Below are 24,025 nucleotides of genomic sequence, written 5' to 3'. Positions count from 1 at the left end.
ACAAGTCATTGATGCTTAAAGTGTTATTGTCATTGAAATAATCTTTTCACATATGCACAGAGACATGTGAAAAGTGAGACCCCCACTGATCGCTAGATAAAGCCAGGTAAAGCGCACTCTCTCTGGAGTGTTCTCTACTGCCCAGAGCAGTAGAGGTTTTCTATGGAGATTTCCTATTCCTACTGCTCTGCACAGTTCCTGTCACGGACAGAAGTGGCAGGAGAGAGCACTGTGTCAGACTGAAAAGAATACACTACTTCCTGCATGACATACAGCAGCTGATAAGTATTGGAAGGCTTGACATTTTTAAATATTAGTCATTTAGAATTCTGAATCATTTGATTTACTCAATTACTTGATTTGGTTCTTTGGAGTACCCCTTTAAGAAGCATTTACAGGGTATAAAATATGAAATGTAGCATATAGTAGCTTATTGACTACATTTTTAAGGAATTATTTTGAGCCGTGTTATGAGCTTCTTTATACTGGCTGATGATCTTTAATATTGTTTTATTATTTCACTACTTTCACTGTGTTACTGAATTGTGCCAAGTCGAACCCCATGACCTTCCTAAGACCTCTTATGGATCCTCCCAGCAGAAGACTACGTGATGCATTCAGTATTATAGCGCGCTCATCGACAGAATATTTTATAGGCTTATGAGGTTTTATTATGGACTCCATGTAGCCCGGTAGCAATTCTTGTAAAACTAACAAGACCTGTTAAAACTGCCTGAAAACACATAAAACTATAAAGTTAAATAACTTATATAGACACTGCAGGAATTGCCTTCAATCTCAATGGTTTGAACCCATTCTGGTTTATTGGGAAAATAACAAGCAGATAAAACTATTATATGGCACGCTGCTGACGACACTGGCCGCAAGGTGTATCTTCTCTCTCATCATCTTATGAAATGTATCCAAAAGTTCTGTATTTCTAATAAATCAGTGGTTGTCCTAACAAATGGTGAACGCTAAATATGTGTTGCTGTTTTGGTACCATAACAGTTGATAACAGTGATGCCAAGCATTCAGAAAATGTGTCTCCAGTATCCCACATTTGTCTTTATTTCTGCTGGGTTCCAATGTTGTTGCACTGTTTTGTATTAGTCCTATGTAACTATGCTGTAATGCATTCTGTTTGACTGACTGTGAGAGTGGAAGTTCATTCACTTGCATTAGCCCATTGCACTTCATTAAAGGGGTTATCCAGTGCTGCAAAAACATGGCCACTTTCCCCCTACTGTTGTCTCCAGTTTGGGTGGAGTTTTGCAACTCAGTTCCATTGAAGTAAATGGAGCTTAATTGCAAACTGCACCTGAACTGGAGACAACAGTAGGGCGAAAAGTGGCCATGTTTTTGTAGCGCTGGATAACCCCTTTAAAGAACACTCTAGATAGCGGGAGGAGCTGACTGTGGCCCAGCCCCCTCTTTGCTTTCTCCTTGCATTAGTTAGACCTTGGCAAAATGGGACCACTTGCTTATAGTGCTTTCTGAGAGGTTACAAGTGGAGGGACAAAGACAAGAGTTAGAAGCCCCCCTAGTACCTCTAGGACCTTTTAGGGTTTCAGGCTGGGCCTTCTGGCTGCCACATTATAGAACTGCAAAATACCAACAGAGGGCCCTTCAGCCCAGACCAGTCAGCTCTATTCATTCCTATGGGGCCTACAGAAAGAGCTGAGAACATCGCTCTTCTGGAGTACTCGTTTTTTTCTGTCACTCCATAGGAATGAAGAGAGCTACGGGTAATGTGCCATACCCGTGGCTCTTTTCATAATACAGAATTCGGGGCAATGGTGTTTATTATAGGCATAGTGTTATAAAAAGCGTAGACGTTTTACTAACCTTTTATAAATGACAGTGGGCATTGGACACTTTAAAAGGGTTGTGCGCCATCAAAAAGTAAAAAAATAAAAAATCCCAAACGACCTAGTTTGCTCAAATATTTGTGACCCTTTGCATTCTTTGAATTTCAATGGATTACGACACATAATGTACATACACAGTATATAGTATACCTCACTCGAACAACTAATTCAATTGGCATTGGATGAGCCCATGCTGCCTAGGATTTCATGCTACCAATGTTCAGATGTAAAGACCTTGCCACGCTGATATTTCAGTCATTTCATAATTTGCTGAGTCTTACAATACCATGGAGAGGTCGCACCTCAGAGGACTTACATGTTCCAGACAGTTTGGGCCATTGTTCTATCATAAACTTGTAATACTAGCCCTGCGAGACTTATTACAAAACAATCATTTATTACTATTTCCTTATTCTCCGGGGGGCTCCTATACTCATGTTGACATATTGCATTGTAGTTTAATTGACAAGATAAGGCTGCCTTTCATTAACAGAGCTAAAGACGTTGGAAGGCTGATCCAGACTCAATATTGAGAAAGCTCTTGAGGTAAAAACATTAATGTGTTGCTGCTTTGTGATTGTGTTTCTACAGTAACACTAAGGAGCGGGCTGACCATTCAGACATTTGGCCAGAGCAAGGACAGAATACTGAGAGGGCAAACTGGGCAGGTAGCCTGGGGCCTCACATCCTCAACTGAACTCTATGAAAGAGATTTTTTGAGGACTAAAACACTGATGATGTAGACTTAGTAGAGACCATCAATGTTTGACTTGCGGGGGTCCGAGCCCTGGGACTCCTGCTGGTCATGTGAGATGCCCTTGTTGTGTTTGGTAATATACCCCTGCCTCATTCACTTTATTGAACACACAGAGCCCCCCATACTAATGAGCAGTGGGGTCCTTGATGTCCTGGAGAACCCCTTTAATGTCTTGGAGAACCCCTTTAACTCACAAATATAATGCTGTCAATATTTTACACATTAACTATGCTGCAATTATTATCCATGGGGTGCAGACAGCACCAAGAGTTAATCCTCTGTTCGGCCACTTTCTGTCACTCTGAAGGTACTCATACACTTTATATTTTTGTTGCCCGTACCCTTCACTCACAATGGATCCGGCAGTGATTTTCCAGCACGCCCGGCCAATTTATCTGTCTCATCTGTCTTTGTTTTCAGAGAGATAAGACATAGGCTGCGGCTAAAGGCCCTATTCCATGGAATTGTCCCGTGGAATAGAAGGCAATGATCAGCCGACATTGTTCATGTCGGCTGATCGTTGCAATCGTTTGTTTCTCAACATGTTGAAAAACAAACAAGTCATACAGCAACGGTCTGCTGCCATCGCTCCGTGGAATAGGAGCGGCGGCTGCAGACCCCTGCTGTATGCTATGGGCTGCCCGCAGCTCCCCACGGCCTTCGCCCCCCCCCCGACTCACTCGCTCACTGCTGCCGCGTGGAATAGCGGTGGCAGCAAGCGGGAACGAGGAGAAAACGAGCACTGACAGCGCTCGTTTGCTCCTCATAGTCGCCTTGTGGAATAGGGGTTTAAGGCTAGGTTCACACTGTGTTTTTGCGGTGCGCTTATGGTATAGGTTTTATAGAACAAAATGGATGCAAAAACAGCCATCCATTTGGACCCATTATCTATTGACTTTCATTATAAAAATCCATTATAAAAATTGTGGGGGAAATTTATCAAACATGGTGTAAAGTGACACTGGCTCAGTTGCCCCTAGCAACCAATCAGATTCCACCTTTCATTCCTCACAGACTCTTTGTGAAATAAAAGGTGGAATCTGATTGGTTGCTAGGGGCATGGATGTCCTTACAGGGAATGAGTTACCACAACCACAAATCCAGTGTCTACAACCACCAGAAAATGTAGTATGACGTTGTATGTAATGGCTGGGATGGTTTCGCGGAACGTAATTGTGGAATGTGTAAATGCCCCCTTATTATAGTAGATGTAGAAATAGATATTTTACACCATCTCTTTCAGATGTCGTATAGATAATGTTGTCCTTTCAACCCTATGCAGGTCAGATGACTATTTACTGCCTGCTGAAAAAAAAAAATTATTTTTTTTTGACACGTGAATAAAAAATCCTGTATAAAAAAAATCCATTACATTCTATACAAAACTTATTAAGCTTTTTCTCATCCAATTGTTACCCTGTTTGTGATAACTGGGATATAAAATAAATGTACGGTATGTAGTCAATGGATTGCTCAGAAGAGTTGTTCTTATATGTAGCCTTTGTCAATAGTCCAACACCTATCGAGCAATACGCCGAGCTGACGGTGCTTAGATCTATGGTGACTTAAAGGGGAAGCCTGGGGAAATAAAAAATATTTATTATGGGCAGGGGGTGGGAAGAATATAATAAAGAACCTATAGTTACCTATCCCTGTGCCGTTACCTATCCCTGCCAGGATTCTCCATCTCTCCCCTCTGCTATGTCACAGGATGGCTGATGGATGCCCCACTCCAGTCACTGATTGGCTGAGCGGGCTATTTCCCGGTTGTGATGTATCAAGAAAAGGATAACATGAAAGAAAAAATGAGATCCGGCAGGGTCCGGGAGCCTGGTGCTGCGAGGGCATGGGGAAGTGTTTTTTTAATATGTTCCTCCACCCCCTGCCCATACTGTCGTTATTAAATTCACCAGAATTTTCCTTTAAGTTTGGTTAAGCAGAAGTGTGGTTAAAGGTTAAAGTCCTGTGTTTTCTAAAAGGCGGCAGCCTGCAGAAGGAGGGGGGGAAATAGATTTCGAGTTGTTATTACGTCTGTGACAACTGTCTCTGGTGATCAGTTATGGAGTAGCATCTCGCCGCAGTCACTAACTAGCTGAGCAGACAATCCATTAGCCGGATCGTGACGTGGCCACCCCCGAGATCCCGGAGCCCGGTGGGGGTCCCACGGCTACTCCTGATGCTCACCGTTGGTATGGGGAGGGGTAAGTTGTTATTTGAAATCAATTTCCTCCCTCCCCCTGCAGGCTGCCGGCGATTAGAAAATGCTGGACTCCTCCTTTAAGCAGAACAAATGTGCCTTCTATATACAGAGTTTTATTTATTTATTTTTCTCTCTCCATTTGCTATTTATAAAATTGGCACCAATGCACGCAGAGCTATACAAAGCAAATAAAGCAAGAAGAACTAGGCTTTGGCTACATCATGACTTTGGGTGTGATCCTTGGGCGTAGCAAAAGGTTCACGGATCCCAATGTTAACGATTGGTTTGGTCTTATAGATATCCTGTTACTAGGGAAATGATTCCCGCTTTCTGCCCTCTCCGTGGAGAGGGTGGATACAGCGGGAGGACTGCCTGGAAAACTGGGATACAGCCATAACCATAGGCTGTATCCCAGTTTTCCAGGCGGTCCTCCCGCTGTATCCACCCGCTGCACGGAGCGGGCAGACAGCGGGAATCTGATGCCGAGCGTTCGGGTTCATCCGAACCCGAACCTCAGCAGGTTCGGACCATCCCTACCTGTTACCAATAAATCCATATACATCTTCTTCTTTCATGATAAGATAAGCTTCTGTAAGAGGTTAGGCTCAGGCACAATCAGTAGGGACCCCTGGTACTTGTGCAGGCCTGGGGATGAAGGTCTAGGAGCTAGGTTAATCTTGTCATGGCCATAACTATATGTAATTATATGTAACTAATTTTTTTAACCCTTAGGGGACACAACCAGTTTTCATTTTAGCACTTGGTGAGGAAAAACTCCAGGTTCCACCCATTTATGAGCTCCATCTAAGACGCCTGTGATCTCTATAGCTGTGTTTTTGGTTTACCCCATGTCTGGAGCTCAGCGCCACTTTAACAGAACCTGATCTCATCACTGCTGACAAGGACAAGCATACCTACCCTAAATTATAGCCCTACAAACCCTACATAGATATAATGTGGATGTCAGGGGTTTTAATGTGAGTGGATGTGAAAGGAAGGGGGCTATCTGCCAGACATTTGTAGTCTATGGGGACTTGTGACGCGGCCCCCTCCAAAGTCCCCTGCACTCTGCGGTGGCTACAAATTCCCACACACACAGGAATGACATAGATCTTCTCAGCGGTTCACCACTGCTCTCTTCCACTTGCCAAATTCAACAATGGAATCTGAAAACTATGTCTCTCCTAGATTAATTCCATTCATTTTTACGACGGCAATGGCTGAATTCTCCTCGTGTACCCAATGTATTTAGGTTTCACTTCAGTTGACGACAACCTTCCCTATTGTGAAACTCCCGAAGGGATTTTGGTTTGAAAAGAATAATGATCCGGAATATTTCCATGTTTTCCTAAGTTATAAAGCAAACACTGAAATAAGGGGCATTTTGTGGTTTGCCCGGGTCAGCTTAAAAATAGCAGACAAGTCAAGTAAGGTAGCAATGCAATCGGCAGGAGGGGGTGATTTTAATGTCTTATTTACTCAATCCATATAAATTTACTATTATTTAATATTCCATGATAATCAGGTGTGTGCACTAAGGTAGGGCCCCATAGAAGCAGCAAAATAATGGCACTACTTTAGCTGCCAACCTTCCTCCAAGAACAGACATGACACGTAAGTTTATTTTCTAATATCCTTAAGACTTAAAGGGGTATTCCCATCTTAGGCTATGTTCACATCTTATTTTCAGCCTCATGCCGGGCTACACATCGGGTATCATTGAAAAAAGGATGCTGAATGAGCAGGACTGAGTCATTTTGTGACTACGTTCTGGTAATTTGCCGGACGTATACTGCTTTTGTGCAGGGCTCAAAAGCATGGAAGACCACGCTTTTGAGTCCTGCACAAAAGTGGTATACGTCCAGCAAAGGGGCAGAACTTAGTTACAAAATGACTCCGTCCTGCTCATTAAGTCAATGTGGCCATCGGCCGCATGACAGGCTGCACGTCAGCATCCTTTTTTCACTGATTCCTGATAAGTAGCCCGGTGTGAGGCTGAAAACGAGATGTGAACATGGCCTTAGATGGGAATACCCTATCCAGAGGCTGATCACTGTGGGTCTGACTGTCAGGACCCTTCATCAATCCCCAGAATGGGGCTTCAGTTGAATGGCTGTTTGGCTGTTAAGATGACAACTGGGTCCCCATTAAGTAATCCTCTCTGTACACAAGAGACCCTCTCTCAGCAAATCACAGGTTTCATAGAAGATTGTCGACAGAAAAACACCACTTGGTCCATCTATTCTGTCCCGCCTCCCCCAGTGATTGGCTGAGCAGGCATCACCAGCCATTTCCTGGGTGTTGACATGGGACCAGGAAGTGGTAATCATGTGGGCCCGATGAATATCAGAACATTAGCAAAGGGGGAGGTGGATAGGAAGGTATGCAAGGTTTTTTGTTTGTTTTTTTATCTTAAGAGGGACCTTCGTTCAGTCTAAAAGAGAAGTTTTCTTTTTTATTTATTAATTTTTATTTATTTTTTAGCCTAAGGTTCCCTGATTTCAAATGTGTTTTTACTGTCTGTCCCTATATTTTAGGAACAAGGAGGTGTAGTCATGAAAGACGAACAATATTGGAATCAGGGCACCGGAGGATATAAAATGATATAAAAATAAGAATTTTAGACGCGTGTCTTCCTAGCTCACCCCATCTCATCAATGGCGGTGTTCATAAAATGAAGTGAGTCATACTTTCTGTTTGCTAGCATCAGGAAAATTGTGGAGTTATAGGCAAGGTTAAGGCTGGGTTCACACTGCGTTTTTGCAATCGTTTTTTTTCATCAGTTTTTTGCAAAAAATGGATGAAAAAAACAGATGCATTTGTGTCCATCCGTTTCGATCCGTTTTTCCATTGACTTCCATTGTAAAAAAAAGGATCAAAACGGATTTGTTCTTTTTGACAGACGCAAAAACGTAGCTGACACTACTTTTGTGTCCGTTTTGATCCTTTTTTTTACAATGAAAGTCAATGGAAAAACGGATCAAAACGGATGCACACTAACGCATCCTTTTTTCCATCCGTTTTTCATCCATTTTTTGCAAAAAACGGATTGCAAAAACGCAGTGTGAACCCAGCCTTAGACAGTGCCTGCTACTTGCATCACACCATTAGATGACTGTTTTATTGATGTATTCAGGAATGAGACTAAAAGGCATCCAGGCGTAACATTGACACCTCGACCCTGATACGCAGGGGGTTAAACACAGCTTTGCCACATAAGGAGGCATCAGTATTGGTAGTTTAGGCCTCTGTTACAGATTTTAGATTAGATCCTAAGAACTTTAAAGGGGTAATCCAGCAAAAAAAAAAATACTAAACTATCTTTCAAATCAACTGGTGCCAGGAAGTTCCAGAGATTTGTAACATACTTCTGTTAGAAAATCTCACGCCTTCTAGTACTTATCAGCTCCTGTATGTCCTGCAGGAAGTGGTGTATCCTTTCCAATCTGGAGAGGAGGAGATGTTTACTGTGAGGATTTGCTACTGCTCTGGAAAGTTCCTGAAATAGACAGAGGTGGCAGCAGAGAGTACTGTGTCAGACTGGAGAGAATACACCACTGTCTGCAGGACACACAGCAGCTGATAAGTACTGGAAGACTTGAGATTTTTTTTAATAGAAGTAAATTACAAATCTCTGGCACGTTCTGGCATCAGTCGATTTGAAAGAAGAAAAAAATTGGTGAGCAAACACTTTAAGGCCTTCCACCATTGTTATAGGCGGTTTCTGGACCCTTTCTGCTGCAATACAAATCGAGAGATTGGTTTGGAGGTGATTGATTTGTTATGTTTAACAATATGGATGTTATGCTGGGAGGTTTTTAAAGAAGTTGGAAAACCCCTCTAAAACATATCCAATCCATTTATATATGTAAACATTACAAAGACATCTCATGGTTACAAGCACAACATGAACCAGTCTTGGGACTGGTCATCATTACATTACTGTGTACTTTTCCCAAACTTATAAAACTTTTTTTTTTTTTTTTTTTGTGTGCAGATCAGCGACTTGAGAACAGGGATTTTTTGCAAAGTCAGTTGTTCAGATCAAGGGCGAGCAATGCTATTTTAGTGGTTTGCTGTGCACACAGACAGTAGTAAAGTCAGGAGCAGTTATAGCCGCAATATGCAGTTGGCATTTCATGACATGGAGCCACAATTATTCTGCTGTAAAACAGTTTTCTCATAAAAATGTTTATGGTCAAAATATTTTATATGTGAAATGAAGTGAGTAACAGTATTCCTTATCGCAGGTGTACGCTGCCGCTCCTGCAACATGAGAAACATGGGAAGTAAGAGGGATCTGAAGCCAAGGAGAACGGTCATGCATTATAAAATATTTAGGATATTTGCAGTATATTCAGACTTGTGTTCCGTCCTTGAGAAAATGACACAAACAGAAGTTGTAAATAGTTAGGACGTCACCCCCAAACTCCTATACTTAATTTTATTGCCTGTTCTGCCATAGACACTTGTTATGGGCCTTTTATTTCAAACGGATCCTTTCTATGGCGATATTTGATTTAGATTATACCTCTGAAAAAAAACATAAGTTTATCATAACCATGTGCCCAACTCAAGCCCACCACAATGTTCTAGACATTTGGCTCATATATGTCTTACTGTTTGTTTTTTTAACAGAATTTGAAGTACGTTTTCAGACAATAACAGTCAGACAGCGGCCATGCGTGCTTCTACATCAGTTACCTAACTCTGTCCCTCCCTTTAAGAGTCATGATCGCCCCCGGCATTATATACATAAGCAGCTAGTAAAGGAATCCAGTAGGTGTTACCTTTCTAATAGAACATTTCGAGGAACATTTCCTAGAACTTCTTTAAGGCTGGTGTCCTACATATCATTTTCAGTAAAAACATCACATATTTTGTGGGGGTTTTCTTCTTGTTTTTTTTTATCAAAAAGCAGCTTCCTGTAGGTTGGGGTCTTTTTCAGGAAGTTTATGGAGTTTTTTTTACTGCCATCGATAAATATGCATTGTAGAAGCAGTGGTAAGGTGACTCTTTTTACCTGAATATACTCTGACAAAAAACAATCATCTATTACTTTTGTGGATCAAGTTGATAAGAAGCAAGACACCTGCTTTGTATTTAATTTTTATAGATGGAATTTATTTGGTTCTTACAAAATTAGAAGAAAGGGAGATGGCAAAAACAGGAAAAATTCTATACTCACCTTCCTTGGTCTCCCACCAGCAACAGAACTGTGTCATAGAACAAGTGATGCCTGGAAAACATGGATACAGGCAGTAGTGGATTATAATAGCAGGGCCATAGGGAGGGGGGGGGGGGAGCTGCCCCGGGCGCAGAGACCAGGGGGGGGGGGGGGGGGGCATCACAGGGAGCAGAGAGAGAAGATCACGGTGGATGAGGCAGCCTGAAAGCGTTCTGCCCTCTGTCAGTGTGGGGAGACAGGACACAATTTTAACTTGATCAGCAGAGGTATTTCCCATACTGTATTGTCTCCTGGCTGCTGTTTAGCTAAAAACAGGACCTGCGGTGACATCATAGTCACATGTCCAGGTCCTTCACCATCTACAGTAACTTTGCTGTACTGTCTCCTGGCTGCTGTTTAGCCCTGATTTGTGCAAAATCTCGGTAAAAATGCAGCGATTTTGCGCAAATCAGGGCTAAACAGCAGCCAGGAGACAGTACAGCAAAGTAACTGTAGATGGTGAAGGACCTGGACATGTGACTATGATGTCACCGCAGGTCCTGTATGTACATTGCACTATGAAGGAGGAAGAAAGAAAATACAGGTGTGTGGGAAGGGGAGGACAATAAGAGGTGCATAGTCTGGGAAGGGGGGTTAGGGGTGCCCAGTCCGGGGAGGGGGGTGAAGGGTGCCCAGTGGGGAGGGGGGCCGGGGGTACAGGGTGACTCTAGTCTGGGATGGGGGGAGACACACAAGAGAGTGTCCAGTGTCTATTTAGGGGTCTGGTCTGGTTGTACATTATTATATACTTAACCCCTTAATAACTGCCCTCTCCAAATATATATCACATTTATATAAACCTCACCTACTAGCTGCAAAGGTAGGGAACCTTGGCTCTCCAGTTGTTGCAGAACTACAACTCCCATCATGTCTGGACAGACAAAGTTTTAGCTTTGACTGTCCATGTATGATGGGAGTTGTAGTTTTGCAAAAGCTGGAGAGCCAAGGTTCCCTACGCCAATCTATAAAGCACCTGTATCTGTATATACAGCAACCATGATACAAGAGTAATTTTTCTAAATTATTTCTATTTTGAATTTGGTGATGGAATACCTTACTGGAGATATTGCTGCTGCTGTTGTCTCCGCTGCTGAGTGGAGTTGATGGAACCTCAGGAAATCCTAGGTTCGATCGAATATTCGAGTTCAATCGAACCTAGGATTTCCCAAGGTTCCATCAACTCTAGGAGGCGGCACCATAGAATTACATTACAATGGGTGTCACACTGGAGATAGATCGGGAAGCTTCTAATTCACAGGTACAGACAGCAGGAAGCGGAGACAATGGCGCCTCCTCAGGTACAGACAGCAGGGAGCGGAGACAAGGGTGGCTCCACAGGTACAGACAGCAGGGAGCGGAGACAAGGGCGGCTCCACAGGTACAGACAGCAGGGAGCGGAGACAACGGCATCTCCTCAGGTACAGACAGCAGGGAGCGGTGACAACGGCGCCTCCTCAGGTACAGACAGCAGGGAGCAGAGACAACGGCGCCTCCTCAGGTACAGACAGCAGGGAGCGGAGACAACGGCGCCTCCTCAGGTACAGACAGCAGGGAGCGGAGACAACGGCGCCTCCGTTAAGGTACTTAGGGACCAAATTTTAAATGGGAAAAATGGAAGTACTTTAAAAAATGATGATTGAGCCCAGAGCTGCCTGATAATCATTCTTCATAAAAACATTCCAGGTTCACAGTAAATATGACATTATGTATCCCATATTACCATACCACACTAGTGCTGCCAGTAGAGATGAGCGAATCGCTCATCTGAACAATCACTTATCTAAACTTCATAAAAAAAAAAATATGTATATATGTATACGTTATATACCAGCATTGAAGGGACAACATGGGCCCAAAAAGACTTATACTTTCAGTGGTGTACTGCCTCCTGGCTACACTTCCGCCATGTTTTGCAAAAAAAAAATCACTTTTTTACGGCAATTTTGCACAAATCTGGACATCATGACATTATCTGTCCTGTACTATGAACGCCAGGCTAGTGCTGTCATAGTTACAGTGGGGTGAGGGGGCCCAGGCTTGGTGAACAGCCCGGGGCCTATGATAAAGTTAATCCACCCCAGGATACAGGCTATCACCGGAGAATCCCTAATATTCTGCGTAGCTGAACTGATTCTGAATACATATTTCTGGTGGATATAACCAAGCCCAAAACATAGTCACCTATGGCATATAAATGTTTACATAGTAAAGCACAACCCACAGCCCTCCAGCTGTTGCAGTCAAAAGGTATCCAGGCTTGATAGGAATTGTAATTATTCAGTAGCTTGATGGCTACAGGTTGTGCATCACTGCTATAAGGATTACATTTACCCTATATTTCCTATAAAATACCATTTCTGGATCATTTGCAGCTATTACTTGCCCGACACCTTGATTATTCTTACTGGAAATATGAAGAGTCATAAGCCAACTGGGTGTTACCAGTTGGGGGCGTGTCCCTACATTGTGTTAGACAATCCAATAAGAGTTGACGATGTCAGGCTGTAGCCCCAGTTGGTAACACCCAGTTGGCTATTTAGTCATATTGTTCTAGTAAGAATTACATAAGACTAGACTGCATAGAGTTATAACAAAAGATGGCCCAGAATTATTTCATGTTATTTTCTAAAACAAACAGCTCAGGAAAGGCAAAGGTTTTCTTTATAGACTGGTGGAATTCAGGAGCTCTATGCCAGGGAACATTAGAATAGCTGATTCATTATATTAATTCAACAGAAGCTTGAACGTAATATAGGGAGGTATCTGTACCAGGTGACTGGAGATGGGACTTTGATCAAAAGCTTTATTCTGCTTACCATTTGAGATTTAGAAAACAAATATTATTTTCCCTTGCAACTTACAGGGGGGTTTACCATTACCTCTATATTCACAGTATATATATATATGACTAGCAGAAAATGTACTCTGCATGAAAGTGCAAGTTTTGCATCACTGCAGCTTTGTCGAAAATAAACATCTGCGCACGCATGAAATACAGAATAGATTCTAGTAAATAAATATCTTTTGTCCTGTCAAATATAAGGCCTAGTGACAGTGCCAAATCTCAGAGCCTTCATACTGATATGTAAGTAAATAACATCAGGAGAGGTCTGTGGGTTTGGAACGTCACCAATACCCCAAAAGAAGAAGTCGTACTCTGATACAAGACAATAAGAGGATCTAGATTCTAGAACATCCACAGAGCAACACGACGCCTTTGTTAAAGGGGAACTATCAGCAGATTAGACGAATCTAACCTGCTATGTCCCTATTGCACAGGAGACACAGAGTAGGAAAGTATGTCTTTTACCTTCCTCCTCGGTGCCGTTCTGGTGCAGTTATGGTGTTATTACACGGGCCGATCTGCTAGATCGGCGCTCGTTTACTGTGCCTATTCCATGGCCCGATTATCGTTTGACAAGGGCTGCATTGACATTGTTACCGATGTCCTTGAAGCCCTTGCTTAAACTTGAGGTCTTCTTCTCTTCAAATCTTTCGCCCCAGCTTCAGAGCGGCCTGTCTGAGCTGACAGGCTGCTCAGCCAATCACTGGCCGCAAGAGGAGCCCTGCAGCCTGGATAGATAATGTAAATTGTCAGTTGCCGGCTGCGGACTGCTATTAAACGTAGCAATGCACGGTCGGCGCCCTATAATTATAGGTTCAAACCTTTATCAACGATTAGCCGATGATCGTTGTCATCCGCTGATCATTGTATTTATTCCACGGAGGGATAATTGGCCGTATCGGGACGATTCGGACGATTATCTCTCCCTGGAATAGGCCCCTTAGTCTTTTCTCCATGGTCCACTGAGACCGTTAGGAGCATTGCCTGCCACTATAGCACTGACCCAATGGCCGAACCGACTCTATGGGGCAGGCAGTGTTCCTAATGGCCCCCCAGTGCTCCTGACAGTCTTACCAGACCGTGGGGAACTAACTAAACTGGAACGGCGCAGAGGAGGAAGGTAAGAGGCATACCTTCTTCCTTGGCGTCTCCTGTGCAATGGGAACAAATCAGCAGGTTAGATTCGTCTAAACTGCTGTTAGAAAATTGGTAAAAGTCCAAGATTATAACAATTCAGAAGATAAGATTTTGCTGGATGTATCTTCTAAATCAGTGCTTCTCAAACTGTGAGACGGGCCTCACCAGTGAGGCTCCCCCTAGTTGTTGGTGAGGCCCAGCTGAGTAGCCAGTTTTTACCAAAGGAACTATAATCTACACAGTCCTTTTGCTGTTTCCAAAAATTTCCATTTTAACAACGTTATTCATTTATTTAGTACTTGCTTTATTAGTACATAGAGCTTGGGAGACGGGTCAAAGCTAGTCCTAGCATTATTTTCAGCCTTAAATGCACTTTGACCACATATGGTGAGGCCCAGGTACCCTCTTAGTCAGTCTGGTGAGGCCCAGGCATTGCCTTGGTCTGTTGAATGAGGCTCCAGTAGAAAAAGTTTGAGAAGCACTGTTCTAAATGATATCACCAATAATCTATCTAATAATGTGTATATTATAGAACTAATTACTGAATTATCCAATGACTATCTAAAGCAATGTCTGGTCTTCACAGAAATTTAGTTTGTTCCTTACTAGAATTATAAGAAATGTAGTGGTTATAAAAGGTCAAATTACAACTAACCCTAGGCCTTATGAGCCTATTTAGTGGTGAAATTTTTTAAATTAAATTATTGTATTGTCCCCCAAAAGTTATACAAATCACCAATATACACTTATTACGGGAAATGCTTATAAAGTGCTTTTTTTCCCTGCACTTACTACTGCATCAAGGCTTCACTTCCTGGATAAAATGGGGATGTCATTACATGGTGATGTCACTTCCTGGATAAAATGGTGATGTCACTTCCCGGATAACATGGTGATGTCACGACCCAAATCCCAGATCTGTGCTGGCTGTGGCTGCGGGAGAAGATGATGGCAGGAGGACACTGAGGGAAACAGGGCACTGAAGGGACACTAAGAATCCCTCTGTCATCATCCTCTCCAAGAGTCACAGCCCGCACAGCTCTGGGAGTCGGGTCGTGACATCACCATGTTATCCAGGAAGTGACATCACCATGTTATCCAGGAAGTGACATCACCATTTTATCCAGGAAGTGAAGCCTTGATGCAGTAGTAAGTGCAGGGAAAAAAGCACTTTATGTGTATTTCCCGAAATAAGTGTATATTGGTGATTTATATAACTTTTGGGGGGGGCAATACAATACTTTATTAAAAAAAAAAATTGCTGGTCTTCTTACCAGGATACTCTCCTATTAATGAAGGTGGACTTTCTAGCGTTGTGAAGCTAGGCCTAAAATAGTACTATACAAATAAAATTATTATTATTATTTTGATTTAATAATGGTCTTCTTTTGAGAATCCTTATCTAGTCACAGGAATATAGAGGGGTTATAAAGAAATATCACTGTGTAATGCCTAGTTTCCCTTGAGGGGGAGCTGGAGGGAAGTTGCACACTTACTGCCAGGTTTCCCCTAGATTATCATAGTCACTTTGGGATCTGTTTGTTTTATATGGACCTTTTAAAAGGGCCTATATATATATATATATATATATATATATATATAATATATATATCTTTAACAGCTCTTGGTGGACTGTTACACTTTCTTCTGTCCATACTAGAGATGAGTGAACCAGGTCAAGGTCATAGTCTGGTCATAGGCTGTATCCCTGTTTTCCAAGCGGGGATTGGTCTGTCTTCACCTTCCCCACAGATTTGCAAGAGAGCAGGATTCAAATCCCGATGGTTGGGGTTTGTACAAACCCGGGTCCGCTCATCTCTTGTCCATAAACATGAACGTTTGGCTAAGCATTTATGCACTAGGAAAAAGGTAAGCTATCACAAGCATAAAAGATAGCTATCATAGGTCTATACTGTGATGCTAGATGGCAAAAATAACAAGTATCCACATTTTCGTAAAATATTTTAATATTAAAAGTAATTGTACATGTGCTTTATAAACCAGTTGCATAAAATAGACCAGTTATATGAAAGCTTTGCGTCTTTTTAAGGCTTTATCACAGTAATGTATCTGCTGTTACTGTTTCCCTCATAAAATAGTGCAAATTGTAAAAATACATAATTAGAAAAGGTTAGTTCAGTACAGGACCCTGTAGATCTCTTGCAGGAGTGGTGGTGGTTCAGTACGGGCCGAGGTTCCCAGAATACTTGTGGTTGTAGATGAGTGGCAGGTGTGATTGGCGGCCAGGACAAGTCCTTGTAGATCTCTTGGAGATGTGGGTGGAGATTCCGCACAAGTCTTTTAGTGGTGGATGAATATAGGGTAATAATGTAGGTGCAGTGGGCGCATCTATCCTTATCAACTGCTCGGAGACTTGTGCGGAAACAAGTCCTTGCAGATAGTATTTGATGAAGTCCTGGAACATCTATTTCCGCTTTGGATGAAATGTTAATATAAGTCCTTGTAGATCTCTTGCAGGAGTGGATGGAGGCTCATTTCCGCCTCTGTTTTCCTTAGAAGTTGCAAATACTGGACATGCTCTGTGACAACTTGTCTAAGGTCCGTCATCTTTTGGAGAAGTTTAGCAAAGAGCTGAGCAGAGTCCGGGTGGTTCATTTTAAGTTGTAGTTCAAGGGCCTGTAGCATAGTGTCCTGAATATCTTCTATTGGCTTCACATTCAATAATCCGGGCCGATCTGGAAGAAGAAGGAGATGAATGGCAATTAGTCCAAAGCAATTGGTCTGATACTGATATTGATGGCCATAAAAGTCATTATAGTGTACTGTAAGAGCAATAAAAATAAATGCAATAGAAAATGATAAATCTAATGACATGATTAGAGATGAGCGAACCACGTTCGGGTTCGAGTCCATCCGAACCCGAACTTTCGGTATTTGAGTAGCTGGGGCTGCTGAAGTTGGATAAAGCTCTAAGGTTGTCTGGAAAACATGGATACAGCCAATGACTATATCCATGTTTTACACATAGCCTTAGCGCTTTATCCAACTTCAGCAGCCACCACTAATCAAATGCCGAAAGTTCGGGTTCCGATCGACTCGAGCATGCTCCAGGTTCGCTCATCTCTACATATGATCCATGTCCACCTGTGCTCACCCTCCTCACATTTCAGAGACAATGGGTTCCGTAAAAAGCTGTCTATACACTTTTAATAATTGCCCAATGATCGTTCAGCCAACAGTTATCTCTCCTATCATCCCCATACACAGGAATATTATAGCCCTAATAAACAGGGTGATAATTTGCCAAATCAGGCAGAATCAGAAAGATATTGCTCAGGCTAATAAAGACAAAGATCCACCGAGGAGCGCGATAATCGGACATTTTATAAAATCATTAGCTGGCCGGCAGCTGCTAAGTGTAATAGTGATGCACGGCCAACAGCTCATGAAAGTGTAAAGAAAATAATAAAGATGATCCTTGCCTGTCCACACTCCCTGGTGTCCTCCTGGCTTGTTTCTCTGGTCCCTGTTCACTGCAGCCAATCACTGGCCGAGATGTGACAGCGCCACGGCCAGTTATGGGCTGAGCGGGCCATCGATGCATAGACGCATTTGTAAATAAAGTAAACTTTATTATTTAATTTGTACTGCAACGACTGCACGGGCATTGCTAACAATATATATACAGCCCTTGCTGCACGATAATCGAGTCGTGTAAAAGGCTCAGTAAATTAGCGCTGATTTAGCAGATTGGCGTTTATTTACTCAAGTGATCAGGTAGTCTAATACGGCCCTTAAACAAGCACAGGCTATTATATATACTTGCTAATCCACTTTAAGGCTATCTTCACACTGCATATGTTTCCGGCCGTAGTGCGAACCGCGAATATACGCACGCCGTTTTGAGGTTGATGCGTTCACTTGAAAGTATATGATATACGCCCGCACAATGCACACTACGTATGAGCTTACGGCCGGATCGTATACGGCGCCGTGAAAAATGAACACGACCATTGTTTGAGGACGGAAATGTTAAAACTCACGACCCGAGTACTTATTTCAGCCAAATTGAACTTGATTTTTTGATCCAAAAGGTTCTGTGTGGTTTACGGGGCTGGGCGAAGATTTCCAAGTAAATGACCTGCCTGAGATAGCTTCGAAACAAGCTAGGAAGCATAACTGTACTACTGGCGTATGTTCGCGGTTCGTACGCATCCGGCCGCATGTCTATTTTTTCCACTCCCGTAGTTTCAGCCGCACATGTACGGCGGCGTACAAAATGCGGCCGGACTCGTACGCAGTGTGAACATAGCCTAATTCTGTAAAAAGTAATAGTCCAGCCATACACCAAGGTAACCATGACCTAAACCAATATTCCTCAACCAAGGACTGTGGAGCCACATGTGGCGCTCAGGGCCCATTCAAGGTGTTTGCCAGTTGTAAATACTATTGTGCATTAGTGGCCCCAGGGATGTCACAGCATTATTACAACATGGTACTATGATGAGAAACTTGACATAGGCTACTTACACTACTGTTCAAGTTATATTAATAGATATATTATATAATATTATTTTCTAATTAAAGTATAAATAGTGACTCTACGCTCTTTGCAGTACTTGGCTTTACATTATATTCAGTAATGGTAGCATTTTATCACCTGCAAACGGTTGCGGACATCTTCAAATTTGTTCCAATTTGAAGGGTATTCCCATCTGAAGAAGTTATTCTTATCCATAGGATAAGGAATATGAAGCTGACCAATGGGGTTTGTTAGAGCACTGGGACCCCCACCAGGTGCAGCACACTTGCCTGGTCACTCCTCTGTTCATTCTCAAGGGGACCCCTGAACATTGGTGGGATCAGTAGAGTTTATGCACTGGGATTCCCACGTTAATGTCTTCAGATGGAAATACCCTTTCAAACTAATGAAATGTGCTTCCAATATTATGATACATAATAAAATGAGAATATTTTATAGACTATAATTTGAAAACACCCATATCCTTCACTATCTAATTCTCCATAAAGGAGCCCGGTTTGAACTTGCTGCTCTAGTACTCTCTACACCTGCACAGAAGTACACCTAGCAAACTTATCCTGAAATGACATTGCTTTCATCTGACGTTTACTGGATGGTTACACTTTAACAAATTCTCTCTCTGTGCCCAGCACTGAAGTCATACCTCATAAAATCTACCCATTACCCAAGTATAGCTGGGCATGATGCCACGCTATAACTACCCAGAAAAAAACACCTGCTGGCACAGAACATATCTTACCTCCACTAAGTATGATAACAGCTATGAAGATGGCGAGGTCACTGTCATCCAATTCTAGTGCATTAAATCTTACAGCAAATTCAAACTTGGGCTCCATAAAATCACCAAATGGTTTTCTCAAGCTCTTCAGAAACTCCCGGGTCATGAATCCTTGTCCTTCAGCGATGAGAACACCATCTTTATTCATGAGAGAGGCCAGCATTGTAAATATGATCTCATGGACACCGTACTTCAGGAGAGTTACTTGGTCATTTAGGTCAAGACTGACAAATCCTGGAATGCTTTTGGCAAATTCGGTGATCTCCCGAACAGCTTCCACCGACCGGGACTGACATCTCTGGAAAATGCGAATTGCAACTTCCTTGTTTTGCTCTATATACGGTGAAGTCAAGTAATGGGACTTGATTTGATCCTCTCCCATCATCAATGAGTTCATATCGTAGATGACCACAGGCTAGAAGAAGAAGACAGAGAGGATGCGTTATTCATATGTCCACAGAGCGCTTCTTCTTTATCTATTTAGATATATAAATGTCCTAATAAATATGTTTTTACTTGACTTACAGTATTTTCTTGCATATAGGACTAGTTTTTAATTCAGGAAAATCCTTTCAAAAGTCAGGGGTTGTCTTATATGCTGGTTGTCGTTTTATAGGGTGGGTGCTGAAAAACTTTGGAATCGCGGTCGCCATATACGGTGGGGGAGATAAAAAAACGGTCGCATCCCTGCTGTATGCGGCAACCATATGAGGAGCAGAACAAGCTGCGTACGGGGAATGGAAAAAAGAGATAAGATAGAGCGTCGCTGTACCCAGAAAAACACACCTCTTTCACCCGTCAGGCCACCCTTGTATCCTACGGGTATTACTGTACCTCCTTCTCTGCCTCTCAGATCTCACTGCTGTCTGATGTTTTTTCTTAATTTTTATTTAGTTGGTGTTGGAAGAGGGGAAGTCTTGACACCCACCGGATCTCAATTCCCCCAGGCTTCCAGGTACATCATGACCGGCTGATGGGTTGCAGTGTCCTGTCCCATCACTGACAGGGCAATTCATCAGCCAGGTCGTGACGTTGCAGGAGGTAGAACATTGCGGGGGTCTGGGGGCAGCAATACAGCACTGTGGGGGTATGGAGATGGGTAAGTATACTTTATTTATTATGTTTCCCCCTGCATTGCCTGCACTGGATTTTTTATTTTCACCAGATTTTTCCTTTAAACTATAAGCCCCAGATAATACATGGCCTTATCCAAGAATATATGCTGTATTTTTTCCTGCACATGAATATCCCAAACACGTACTGTAATTGTTATATAAAAAGGAAAATAACCTTCCGAAAAAGATTCCGGACAAATCTTACAACAGTAGAGGATACAATCATAGTAAATCATTTACACTCATAACTCCTACTCACTGATTTGTCTGTCGTCCTTCCCGTCAGTATGGCTCTGGCCTTAGCTTTTGTTAAAGGGAAGGACTTGAGATATGAGTCATACAAGTGCTTGGCCAGGACTCGTTGATCGGCGCATTCTGGATTTAGCTGGTCGATGTCACTGGAAATTTCAGCCAAAAGCTTCTCCTTCTCAGCCTGGGGCATCCGTCCAAACCTGATAGCTGAAAACAGATTTTTTTGTGTTAGTGGGACTGAGATTATTATTAACATTATGGAGAGTCACCATATGGTGGTAAAACAAGACTGTGGTGTCATAAAACATGCAATATATGTGGCGCAGCACATTCTAAGGTGTGTTGGGTTGCGCAATATCTCATGCAGAACATAAATTTATTGAACTTAGTTGGCTTCCATCTTTACATTTTATAGGTTTTCCTTTATTATAGGTATAGATAGCTGATAAAAGAGAAATCTGATCAGTTTCATAAAATAGAAATGGTAGAATACAATACATTGGGATTATCCCAAGATTAAATTTTAGCTATAAAATAGGTGATAACTAGCTGATATGTGGGGGTCCAACCACTGGTATCCCCCAATGATTATGAGAACAAAGGACTTTTGTCCATAGAGTCAATGGAGTGGCAGTGAGCATGAGCAGTGATTGGTGGGAGACCTAGCAGGTGGATCCCCAATAGAGATGAGTGCAGTTTGCATTTGAATTCCGGTGGCTGAAGAAGTTGGATGCAGCCCTAAGGAGTCCGTAAAAACATGGATACAGCCTATGACATGTTCAAGTTGTGGTCATCCCTAATCCCCACTTATTAGACACTTATTACCTATGCCGTAGGGGTGTATTCTCCTGAAATGATGGCACATTTCGGACTCTCTTTACCTGCACAACAGCAGAGTTCCATTGAAGTGCATGGGGTTAGTTGCAATTCTCTGCAAAGCAAGGTGGTCAGGAGTGCTGCTGTGCAAGTAAGCAAAGGTAAAGACAATGAAGAGACTGAACCAGCACTGTGGCCTCTTTACTCTCAGCTCCCAAAGGCTGGACCCACACTGGTCATCAAGTGGTCCATATCCTAGCTATATGCAATCCCCCTAATAGACCAGGATGCCCCTTTAAGTGTAACCAGTTGGTGAAATCCTTTGGGATATTATTGTGTAAGTAGATACTGGTATAAAAAGTATACATAATAAATCCATCCAAAAAAGAGGGTCCATGACACGAGTTCACTGGCTTCTTATGTCTCATGTAATGGTGTTTACCATTCCAGTATCACCAGACTCGTCACCTTAGAAAATCCATTTTCTCCTTAAAGGGGTTATCCATTTGGAAGACCCAGTATCATACACCCTATTACACAAATCTAAGTAAATGGGGCTGGAGGAAGGGTCGCTTCTCCACAATTCTAATATAAGTATTTATTACTCTGGAGGACCTGTCCTATGCTGAATTACCCAGACAACCCATTCATGTGAATGAGCACTCACTGTGCCGCAACTCCCTGCAACCATTGCATAAAAAATGTTTCACATCAATATCGTACTTTATGCTATAGGGGCAGGTTGGAAGTGTCAGGTATTTAGGAATGATAGTGGGCAGTGTTTTCTAAATGTATAGAAATTTTAACTATTTATTGCACTGTACATATTTCTTTAGTAGTTCTCAATTGGGCATTATTGTAAATGTATTTTCAATGCTGACCTCTTTAAAAAAAAAAAAAAAAAAAAAAAGAAGGTATTTTCCATAAAAAGTGAAAAATAAATAAAAAAGAAAATCAGACATTCAACCTTTGTTTGAAATATTTTTATGCTGCCAGTAATTTGGATGATAATTGCCCTAAGGACGTACAGGTGTATTTTGGTGTTTTATGACTTAATCCACCATGTTTTTCACACATTTTATGATTTGCTCAGCATTACTTGGGTATATTTTTATGACTTTGACTTGAAAAAATGACAACTATCTACTAGCACAACAACATGTTGATGATTGACATATAGAAGTAAGTACTATTGTCTAACGTTATGCGTTAAATTATAGTCTTGGGCCACTAGAGGGCGCTGTTGCTGGAGATTTAGAAAGCACTGTCAGTTTTTGGTATGTTCTTTCCTTATATACTTATAGTTAGCTATATTATGTTGGTTTTATGTTCAGTGTTACATTTTGCTGACTAGTAGAATAAGATATATTGGTGTTGCCTCTTGTATTACAGCTTATTAAATAAAGAACATACAAGTAATAATAGGTAAATAAAAAATAAAAAAATAAATAAATAAATAAATATATATATATATATATAATATATATATATATATATATATATATATATATGATAAGCTGGATCAGAAATAAATAATATGGTCGGTGTTAGTCTACCATTTGCTTTTGCAGAAGCCTATATATCTAGTGAACTTTAGACACACAAATAGGTGGATGTGGTGGCAAATGGGCAACAACTACTCAGGGTGACTTGATTAACAAAAATGGTTAAAAAAAAAAGGATTTAAAAGATTTGAAAAAAATTAAAACAAAAAAATTAGAGATGACTTATAAAGCTAAATAATAACGGTGCTGCATAAAGCCAGGAAGCCGGTTAGTTTAGAAAATCTAAGCAGAGACCTTATTGGCTCGGGCTGCTAACGCTTAGAAATACCCTGAGAATTGTTGTCACCGCGGACCGCTATATTTGTGAGAGCAGCTGCCATAAAACTGATAGAACTGCATCCTATTGTTTTAGTAATATGACATTTGGTAACCTGGAATGATATGAATGACCTCGCCAAGAGCTCTTAAACAAACAGGAAACGTTTCCTTTAAAGACAATATGAACTGCCAGCCCGAAAAATGTGATCTCCACAAGTGTCTTATGATTTATCGGTCATTTGACAATGTTGTTGCAATAGCCGCAGTAGAAAACAAGATTATTTTCTTACAGCTCAGGACCGCTGCCAGAGACGTCTCTTGTATGGGTCGTGGCATGATCTGCGGCATGTAATAAACAAAATGCCACACAAAACCCAATACCGGAACGGGAACCGCACATACACAACATGTTACCCAGCATTGTCATATAGGATGCACAGAAGGCTCCTTCTAATCTGCACCTGCCAGGGATACTTACTGGGGCAAAACAAGTATTCTACTCCCACATAGACATATGAACTTAGGGGTTACTGTCACTTTTAGGGTGAAACAAACTTAGTGGTTATATTTACACTTAGTAGAAACCTGCATATTCAACAGATGAACACCTGCAGGATTTGCTCCTTGGGCCCTGGAGGACTGTAAGCCCGACCACAAATCCTCCAAGAGGTCAGTTTGCTCCCCAGCTCTTGCCCAACCA

The 24,025-nt window shown here is 41.9% G+C and overlaps 1 protein-coding gene across 2 annotated transcripts in view; it reads right to left on the bottom strand.

Moving 5' to 3' along the window:
• Positions 1–15,986: 15,986 nt before the first annotated feature.
• Positions 15,987–24,025, bottom strand: part of PPARG (peroxisome proliferator activated receptor gamma) — a 59,643-nt gene continuing 51,604 nt past the window's right edge. For both annotated transcript variants that reach the window (XM_069967085.1, XM_069967086.1), the window contains 3 exons: positions 20,694–20,893; positions 19,281–19,734; positions 15,987–16,733 (listed from right to left, as the gene is read on the bottom strand). In XM_069967085.1, the coding sequence (XP_069823186.1) occupies positions 16,486–16,733; positions 19,281–19,734; positions 20,694–20,893 (902 nt within the window). In that variant the 3' untranslated portion in view covers positions 15,987–16,485. The remainder of the gene's footprint in view (positions 16,734–19,280; positions 19,735–20,693; positions 20,894–24,025) is intronic.

Source organism: Dendropsophus ebraccatus, chromosome 4 (assembly GCF_027789765.1).
Source record: "Dendropsophus ebraccatus isolate aDenEbr1 chromosome 4, aDenEbr1.pat, whole genome shotgun sequence".
Taxonomy (NCBI): domain Eukaryota; kingdom Metazoa; phylum Chordata; class Amphibia; order Anura; family Hylidae; genus Dendropsophus; species Dendropsophus ebraccatus.
This window is presented reverse-complemented; position numbering and strand designations above follow the sequence as displayed.